Source organism: Saccoglossus kowalevskii, chromosome 22, assembly GCF_978046115.1.
Source record: "Saccoglossus kowalevskii chromosome 22, keSacKowa6.1, whole genome shotgun sequence".
NCBI lineage: Eukaryota > Metazoa > Hemichordata > Enteropneusta > Harrimaniidae > Saccoglossus > Saccoglossus kowalevskii.
This window is the reverse complement of record NC_140662.1, coordinates 24,241,524-24,251,686: the sequence shown is the minus strand read 5'-3', so window position 1 is coordinate 24,251,686 and position 10,163 is coordinate 24,241,524. Positions and strand designations below refer to the sequence as shown.

The following is a 10,163-nucleotide window of genomic DNA, read 5'->3' as shown; positions in this document are numbered from 1 at the left end:
TACGATTCCAGATAGCATTTTGTCTAACCACTTTCACTTTTTTGGAACCCTGTGGCCATTTAATATACTGAGAATTTCCCCCAAATTACTGTCAAAAAAATCACTGTTGTACAAATTCAGGAACATAATTTCACTGTAATTTTATACAGATTTGGTTTCTAAATATTGTGATAATTATAAAATAACACCATCAGTAATCAATGGTTTTTTGGAAGATGTCACAAATAAGTTCTTGAAATTTTTTGCAATCTTGTCATGAAATTAACAAATTTTAGATGAGTAATTACGTATCTACATATACAAAAACAATTGGATGAGTTTTCAAGACAAAGTCAAAAATATCACTTTTTATCGAAAATTACAAAAATAGACATCCAAATTAGAGAATTAAAGATATCATCACAAAATGAACAAATCTGAGAGAGGTCTACCTTCGGTACCTATATGTATAATATAAAGGTAATCAGAATCAAATCACCAAACAAACTTGCCTGCACCAGAGATCCACCATGAGTGACGTCAATACAAAGTTTGAATGAAATGCCTGAGAAACTGTTCAAATTTCTTTAATTTTTTTTATGAAAAGTTTGAATAAAATCTGTGGATATTTGGTGTTTTTTGGGACAAGATCAATAAACAAAAATGAAAGTAATGTTCATTCATGTATGTATCCCATTGCGACTTGTTTTTGTACCAACTTGGAACAAAAGGAGGCATGTCCAAAAAAATGACGGACTCAGAGCCTAAAAAAGTCTCCATCTGATGCATTGCTGTTTAACCAGGGAAAACAATACCTTTGTTTCTAAGTAACGTTAAGACGTCCTACTGCACATGCACATACTATGTTTTGAAGTAAATTTACTCAAGTTTATAAACTAGAAAAAACAAGTGATCACCAAAATGAATTTAAAAATGCAGTAATCTTGAAATAGGCCCTCTAGTGACCAAAAATGGAAATTTGCATGACCATTTGTTATTGTGCAAAAGTTTCTCGATTTATTCTCAAAATGACGTAATGTATATACATGTATGAAAGGAAATATTCACTGCATTAATCTTTTCACCACCAGACTTTTTTGCCAAATTTTTCTGTACATTTTTTCTAGAATATTCTTCAATATTTCAGGAAATAAACCATGATTTTGGAGCGAACAGACAAAATTTGAATCAATTTGGATATTTTTGTCCTAATCATTTGAAGGAAAGTGCATACTATAAAGGGGAACTGGTGGTATTTTAGAAAAAGTTACTGAGTTTTACATTCCCCTGGAATATTGAAAAAACAATACGTTATATCGTTGAATTGTAATATTTACTGGTATTTAATTAAGCGCATTTAAATGTCAGTGAAAACAAGTCATTGTAAATGGCACAGTGCTTGTAGCAGAAAGGATCAAGAAATGTTCATTTTTAAAAAAAAAGTTTCAGTTTTCGAACTGTGAATGGCGACTAATAAAACACAGAATAATCAAGTTCTACATAGTACTGTCCTCCATGTTGTGTATTTTTCAGAATAGAAGGAACACCACCTTTTAATAAAGATTTGGGTGGATTAATCGACTTAAAATAAAGTTGTTGAATTCTCCTGAAATTATTTTTCAGGTTGGCAGATCTCTCTTATCAACAGTTTGGAATAATAGATTTTCAAGAAGATTGAAAATGAAAAGACAGCTTTGTTTTACAATTTATTTGTTTATTTTACATTTGTATAAAATACAGACATGATTGTATGCAGAGCAGATACATTTTATATTAATACATAATTATTGATACAGTAGCATGGATAAAAAAAAATCATTTGACAATGATGTGATCAAAATACCTAGTCAATCAATTAAAATATGATCAAGGATGTGTCAATGTAAAATTCCTTATTTTTATTCAACTCCTTGAATGCTCTAATTTTTCCCCACCAAAATGTAACATTTTGTACTTTATTCAGTATTGGACCAGATAATTAGTAATTAGGTAAATTTGTTTTAGTGAAAGTCAACGTTGGCATTCAAATGAGAAAACTCCCACTGTAAATTTGGAAATACTTTTCATGGTTGAATGTGCCAACAGACGAGTAGTTCCTTATCCAGGGAACAAGAATCAAGTGTTCAAGATGTATCGTAAGGCTGATCACATTTGACCTATCTGTGATATGGATTGCGCTGACAACGCTTCAATTTGTTCTAGAATTGGGATAAGTACACCATGTTTGTTTTATTATTGCATGTGACAAACAGAGGTGGTTCTATGACCCTGCATGCAATAAATACAATGAGTAGAAATACATATCTATTGTGTAGATTTCAGCATAGACCTTAGAAAACATGTTTTCTAAGGTCTATGATTTCAGAGCATTAGAGTAAATGTTACAGGTCCCTAATCACCTCAATGATAGAAATGTTGAGTTGTAACTTGAGTATGTAAGCCATTTTGAGCCATATAAAATATTTACGTGATTGAGGGTGGATATCGGGTAAGGCACATAAAACATTATCAAGGATTTGAAATCACTAGGGGAGGTGGGATCAATGTGACCTGTGCAATTTTTTCTTTCACACTGTTTTAATCAATACATATTTATTTTTCTTGAATTTGCCAACTATTTTTTTTCTCTCATTGTCTCGCTTGCAAATTTTTTTCTAAAAGCCACCTCTCCATCACTTCACCTGATCCACCCCTTAGCCAAATCAGATTCAAGTATTAGAGGTTTGGTGTCGGCTAATTTCCTGGAAACCATTACTCTCATGATTTTATAAAACTGAGTAATAACATTTGTGAAAACGAAACTTTTTTTTTTAATTAGAAAATGAAGGACTTGAATTTTTGTGTTCATGATTGACTGCAGAGTGTCATGGAGATTGTCCACACAAATATTTTGGCGAAGTGTGATATAAAATTTATTCGTCATGGAAATTTAAATCATAGTGATTGCACAAGCATGTAGCATTGAATGGAATAAACTTAAGGTGAGGGGTGCTAGTAGACTATTTAAATTTATCAAACTGTTTTATATTCTACTGATACAACGTCATGCATGTCAAGTCCACTTCAGTTGTATCCTACATTATAGGTGGGATATATAATTCCTCATTCAGAACAGTTTTGGGGCTCTAAAATTTCAAAATTGAAACTTAGATCTGGTTATCAAGACACCTTAAATTTTACTTCTAAGGGTAATTTTGAGCAGAATATAGACTGGATGTTTACAAAACGTCACATATACATAATACTCTGAACAAAGAAGATCATGCACATGTGTGGTGATTACTCAAATTGCTATCAACCAATGAAAAACCTGCATATCCATGAAGTACGTTTTTTTACAAAAGCTGGCCAGGATCTTTAGAGCATTTTTTGAGAAGATTTCGACCTTGGCGTGGTGCACCTCTGCCATAGGTTGATGTGTTTAATTTTCCGGAAAAAGCTGACCCATAATATTGGGCAGACAACTGAAAGCATACAACTTGGAATGCTTTTTTGCTCTTGCTCACAGTGTCACGTTTGTAAATATGGCAACAGTATATCAGGTTAGTCTATTATTAGATAAAAATTTGTCTTAAAATAATGGTTATCATAATTTTGCACACATCAGCCCATGGCAGAGGGGAAGCATGTCACAAGAACAGGCACCACAAACCAAAGCCAATCTTAGCCACTTAGCCACTTAGTACTTGATAATTTGTTCTGAACAAGACCTGAGATGGGGTAAGAAAATTTCCCACAGGGAAAAGCAAACGTTAAGCACCTACCATCTAACCCATAGCAAAATATTACAAAAATTATGTGTTTTTTTTTTATAATACAAAAGGAATTCAAATACAGCATACTAATGAAATATCTGATACAATAAAATTATACACATCATTAGAAATCACCAACCAACCACTGACTTGACTTAAAAGTATCAAAAAATTGGAGACTGTAATCTTATTGGTTAAAATCTTGTAAGATAACTCATTACAATTCATAAGCAACTTCATATATGGAAATACCATCAACCAATAGGATATCTATCACCTGACGAAATATCAATGACAACGCTCTTTTCAAGCGGAGCAAAATAACAGCAGTAATATACACATATCAACACGCTTTTCGTTCCATAACCCAAATCTAAGAGTTTCAAATATAAAAGAGTTCAGATTTGGTATTTAAAGTTACTTTTCACATGATAAGTCTGTACAAGTTACGTTTATCCTGTCTGTTTTTCAATGTCGCTAAACGACAGCTCAGACAGAAGCTGGCGTATTACTTGGGGGCAGTGGTCGCAACAATTCCATCAAGATACAGTTTCATTGAGAACACATTCAATGGAATAAATAAAAATCAGACTGTCCCATATTATTCGTGTCTGTTGTCCTCGTATTATTATTACATAATTGGTAATTGTTGTCACTTGTTATCAGTCTATCCCATAATATCCAGATCATGGTACATGGCTCACCCTGGATCCTGCAACACCTTTATTATTCCTTAACGGGCATTACCTGGAAATCATTCCTGTCAATTGTTCAGGGTAAAATGCATGGTTACGTGACACAGTAAAAATCTTGAGAAATTGTACTGTGGTCAGTCCCCAGCAAACATATGTATTCCAGCAATGCTGCATGAGGCTAATCATAGAACGACACATGAAGTTGCTTCAATCCATTATGAGAGAGTTCAGAACAAACCGATGCATAAGAAGTTCTTCAGCACTTGGTCTTTCTTGTGTATTCCTGTTAAATATCAACCAAATGAAATTTCTTGCATCGTCTGAAACGTGGAGTGGCAACTCTGGCGAAGTCTGCTGCGTTGCAATTTTAAAGATGGCAGCCATGGCCTCAAACTCGGACCAAGGTGGATTTTTTGTGAACATTTCAACAACTGTACAACCAATGCTCCTGTAAGAAATAAAATTAAAATTAAAAGAGCTTGGCAAGTCATTTATGATCTGTTATATCTTATCAGACTCTCGGCTGCTGTCAATCAATTTAGTTTATCACTTTAAAATTGATATTACAGTGACAATACTGCATGGAACAAAACAAGTCAAACTGATTAATTATTTGATTGCCCATAATTTTCTCACAAAAATGTTAGCAACATGTATACCCCGAAAAATGTCTGGCATTTTGAATACATTATGTGGTATCATTCAAACATCCAGAATCTTAACAGTCACATCTCAGGACATTTTGTATAAGCGATGGAAAGTAGGGTGGAGAGGGAGTAAACACTTACCATACATCAGCTTTCCTTCCATACCCTTCTCCATTGATTACCTCGGGGCTCATCCAATATGGCGTCCCTGTCACAGACTTCATACCGTTGAGCGTACAAATAGTCTGTAATCGTTTAGATGCGCCAAAATCAGCTAACTTCACATTACCTACAGCGTCTCGTAAAATATTTGCCCCTGAAAGTAATGAGCCATTGATAAAAATCTGTCAGTAGATGACAATAGAAAATCATTGTTGCTCGGAAAAAGCACTACTGTAACAATACATCATAACCCAACGTGACATTGGTTAATTGCAGGTCACATGATGAAAGTAAGGCATGACATTGGTTAATTGCTGATCACATGATAAAGACAAGGCGTGCAATTGGCTAACTTACCTTTGATATCCCTATGAACAATGTGATTGCTATGAAGATAGGCAGCACCTTCTAGTATTTGTTTTGTATATTTCTTGACGACAACTTCTGTCAGTTCACCATACTGTTTAATTTCATCTTTTACTGACCCCTGAAAGAACAAAGTTAAAGACAGAAAAAACAATTAGAGCAGGGTTCAGATAAAACAATGTACATGTATGTAGAAACACCTTTAAATTAAATGTACAAATCATGCTTGTTTATAAACAAAACAAGATAGCTCAGCTGTTAGCAACCCCACATTTAAATTAGAGAATTAAAGATATCATCACAAAATGAACAAATCTGAGAAAGGTCCGCTTGTAATACCTAATAATATCATATCAATCAGACTTATGGTTTTTAACAAGAAATCAAAAATATCACTTTTTTTCTAAAAATGACAACAATATTCATGAAAATTCGAGAATTAAAGATATCATCACGAAATGAACAAATCTGAGAGGTCAACATGTAGTACTTAGATATGTAAAAAGTTGATGTGAATGCTGCCAATGAACAATCACTCATATGATAAGCTTCATAATCATAGCATATCATCTATGACAATCAATAACTGTCCAAAAAAACTTACCCCAGGCATCATCTCCATAAAAATACAAAGCATTTTTTCATCTTCACCGCAACCGAAATACTGCACTATTCTCTCATGATGAAGATTTTTTAATAATTCTATTTCAACTTTTAATGCTTTTACTTCCTGTAAATGAAGAATGAGAAGATGATGACCTCAGATGACTGTGTCTATCGCCCTCTATGTTGAAATTTACAAACAGTAACAAAAGTAAGACATCTATTTATATTGCACATGTGTGTACGTAAGTGAGGTAAGTGGTTGGCAAGAACCAGTTACTCATAACTGATTGTAAAATTAAAGTCCAGACACTAAGTCAATATTAATGACAAAGCATACAATGTCCATAGCACCAAGAGCCAAATGATTTTTAAGACTTTTCCAGACCTTTTCCCAAAATTTCTTGCAATCCCCCCCCCAAGACATTTTGACCCTTAATTCACGCCAACATCATCATCAAAGCTCAAAGTTCTGAGGATATGGTAGTTCCCTAGAGAAAACGGGCCTTTCTAAAATGAATTAATAACTATGAAGAAATTTAAGGACAACTCAAAGACTTTCCAGACCTCAAAACATCCAAAGACTTTCAAAGGATTTTCCCAATGCTATGGACCCTGGCATATTTACATGTGGCGAGAAACAGACCCGATTCTTTCATCAGTTGAAATTTCCTAAACAGAACAGGGTAATTTCTTACAGACAATGAACTCACCCTTCTAGCTTCACAATTTTCTCTTTCAAGCTGCACTAGTTTAACTGCCAACTCCCTTCCTGTATCAGCATCATAGCACACATAGACTTGACCAAAGGCACCCTGCCCCATCAGTCGACCTCTTCTCCAGTTTTCAGGAGCTCTTGGTGCTAAAACACAATCAAAGAGAATATGTTTTTATTTTTAGGATTGCGAGATAACTCATATCAAAGTATTACCCTATTAGCTAAGATAGATTTGGTACCAATTGACCTTAATTCATTTGTGATTGAGTTTTCAGCATTTAAGGGTGTCTTTCAAGTTCCTGAATCGCACAAGAGATTCTCTATTACACGATCAAGAATGAACTACCGGTATATTACAAAATCAACATATGATGCAGAACAGTTTTTAATACGATTTGTTTGAGATCAAAGCAGTTTTCTGGATAAACATTAGGTATTTTCCTTTCAAATTTACAGCATGACTATTTCACTCATGTTACTATGGCGTTTGAGTGAATTTTGTTCATGACTGGAATTATTGTAGTGATGACAAATAATAAATGCCACAATACATCAGGTTTCAATCGATACGAACACTGTAAATTTCTGATTTTATTTTTTGGTCAGGTTAAATTGAAAGGGCTTTTCAAATAAATTTTGCCAGCAATACTACATGTACTTTCAAACCGAGTCCCAATGAATTTTGGAAAAGTTCATCTTTGTGAACATTAAATGAGCTCACAGTTATCTCGTAAACATTGACAGTCATAACAAATTAGATTCAAACTGAAATGGGGAAAAATTTGTTTCTAGTCAGTGCTGGCACAAGTCTGTATGTCTTCCGCTAATCACTCACTGACATGACAAATTACACTTTAGGCTTGGTTGCCATGAAACCATTTCATCCCAATGAGTAAATTTCATACCATATATTATTCTAAAGGAAATGTTCATGACTGACAGAAATTTAAACACCAGAAAAACGACTTGTACTAAAATCTGAAATTTTTGGTGATTTTTCATAATGCTATATCTTGCCTTGGTGGCTAAGATAAACAATATAGTATTAGCCACTGAGGCCAATGTGTTATGTTATAAGCCCATATTCACATGAATCATCACAAATCGATCATATAGAGTGAAATTATCTGAAAATAGATGTATTTGATACCAAACCATCTTAGCTACATGTAAAGCAAACTACTTTTTTAAAGAAAGAATCAGAGATAGATTTAGCAGAGTGGAACACTACACAAATCTTACTAACGCAGACTAAGTATTAATTAAACACACAGCTAAATGCAACTATAGCCTTAACATTAAAATCTAAACCACACTCAAACACCAGTTAGTACCTAAAAAGTTTTGAAATTACTGCAATTCTAATTGTTATAACCCTATCACCCCTATTCCAACATAAATGGTATAGCCCTCCTAGAAAAACATGGCCAGGTTATACCACAGTGATGGGAAAACAGGGTTGTTTTTATTAACTACTAGGCCTTATTCCTGACACTGTGACGTACATTTAGCGTTTTCTTTTAAATTAATTTCTTGTAAAGTTCTCATGATATTCTGTAAATCACTGTTTCTACGTTCTCTTTCCAATTCAATATCAGGACCAATACCACTACTATTACTACTCTTACTCAGTGAACCACTTCCTTGGGGACTGAACTGGTCTCTTCTGAGCGGAGCTGGACTAGGCGCAGGTTGATGACGGCTTGGAAACGTTCTCCTACCTATTGAAGAAAATTAAATTGAAAAATTAGTTTTAATGTTAAGTACCTCATACTTGCATAGTATTTAATACAATACTTAGTACAATAGTAGAGCAAGAGGTACAGAGGAGTAGTAGAACAGAACAATATTATGGGTCGCCACGTCAACTTTTTTATCTTTAATTTCCAGTATTAATTAAAATACCTGTAAAATCTTACTAGAAACACCAGTGGGTTGGAATATCATGTCTGAAATAGTTTGTTCAGTGTATTGTAGAAATATCACCAAGTTGTATTAATAGAGCCATAGATGTATGCTGCCCTCTACAGGCAACAATATTTTCACCACTTTCACATTTTTAGAGCCATTTCCTGTCACAATATTTGAACTAACTTTATACACGAGACAGTTTGCTATTTGGGGTTTATTTTCATGCATAGTCACCCAAGCCAGGAGGTTAGAAAAAGCTGTTGGTTAGTTGTAGAAACCCAAACGAAAAATAAACATATCAGCTCCGCCTCTGTATTAATTTTCCACCAGGTTTCTATCTATTGACTATTATTTATAAAATGAAAAATTACATACCATCTCCGTAGTCCCTCATGTAAGTTTGTTGTTGTTTATGTATTCTTGGATATGTTCCACCTTTCCCAACTTTATCGCCATTGCTGAAGGCGTCCCCTCCGAGTGAGAAATCTTCATGGCTGTTACTTTTTGCCCCCATTCGAAAGCTTCTACCAGTAGCACTGTGATTACAACACATTCAACATTTACAATAAATTTTTAAATTATCTCATTGTCAAATTGCAGGTAAAGGAATTTCAGTGCAAGAACCATAAAAATACATTGATTGAATAGTTTTATACAAATTTATTTTCACTGCATCAGGATGGTTTTCACATTCAGATTTAAGAAGAGGTAGTATCAGGTAATATTTTAACCATTTTTTATGTTGGTTGAACTATTACTCAGTTTTTGTTTATTTTTTGCTTGCTGACATTGTTTTTTCCCATTCATTCAGGCAATCCAAAGCTGTTTTCATCAGGTGTTGTGATAATTAACTTATTATATACAGTGATAAAGCAGATTTGTTACATTGTACCTTAGTAAGGTATGATTGGGTACACATGCAAGTGAACAGTGTTAGGAAATTACATTACCAAGTCAATGCGAGTTCTCAAGTTTATATATAAGGTTTGAACAAGAACAGTCAGAGATTGTCAGAGATATGGACCCAAAATGGCATTTCCTAAAACAGACAACAGTCAGCCATTTTGAGTTTGATCTAACAAAGTGACATTCATTGTAAGGTACTACAAAGTTCAATGTAAATATTAAGTTTAAATAAAATCTGTCTATGCATGACTGAGATCCAGACCCGAAATTCCACAAATGCTTGATTTTGATGAATTTTGATGAATGAACGGCAATTCAGACATCTTGAATCAGATAACCAAATGATTAAATGTTCACATGTGTCACATAATGCATATGTAATGTTTCAACATGATTGGTCAGGACATACAGCTCAAGAACC

General features: G+C 33.9%; 1 protein-coding gene across 3 annotated transcripts in view; it reads right to left on the bottom strand.

Moving 5' to 3' along the window:
* Positions 1 to 1,672: 1,672 nt before the first annotated feature.
* LOC100376570 (mitogen-activated protein kinase kinase kinase 2-like) overlaps positions 1,673 to 10,163 on the bottom strand; it is an 81,759-nt gene continuing 73,268 nt past the window's right edge. For 2 of the 3 annotated variants that reach the window (XM_085496187.1, XM_085496188.1), the window contains exons 9-15: positions 9,212 to 9,372; positions 8,431 to 8,646; positions 6,921 to 7,069; positions 6,209 to 6,334; positions 5,596 to 5,725; positions 5,218 to 5,392; positions 1,673 to 4,877 (exon numbers count right to left, since the gene is read on the bottom strand). In XM_085496187.1, coding sequence (XP_085352313.1) covers positions 4,637 to 4,877; positions 5,218 to 5,392; positions 5,596 to 5,725; positions 6,209 to 6,334; positions 6,921 to 7,069; positions 8,431 to 8,646; positions 9,212 to 9,372 — 1,198 coding nt within the window. In that variant the 3' untranslated portion in view covers positions 1,673 to 4,636. The remainder of the gene's footprint in view (positions 4,878 to 5,217; positions 5,393 to 5,595; positions 5,726 to 6,208; positions 6,335 to 6,920; positions 7,070 to 8,430; positions 8,647 to 9,211; positions 9,373 to 10,163) is intronic. The other variant, XM_085496189.1, reaches the window with a different exon arrangement.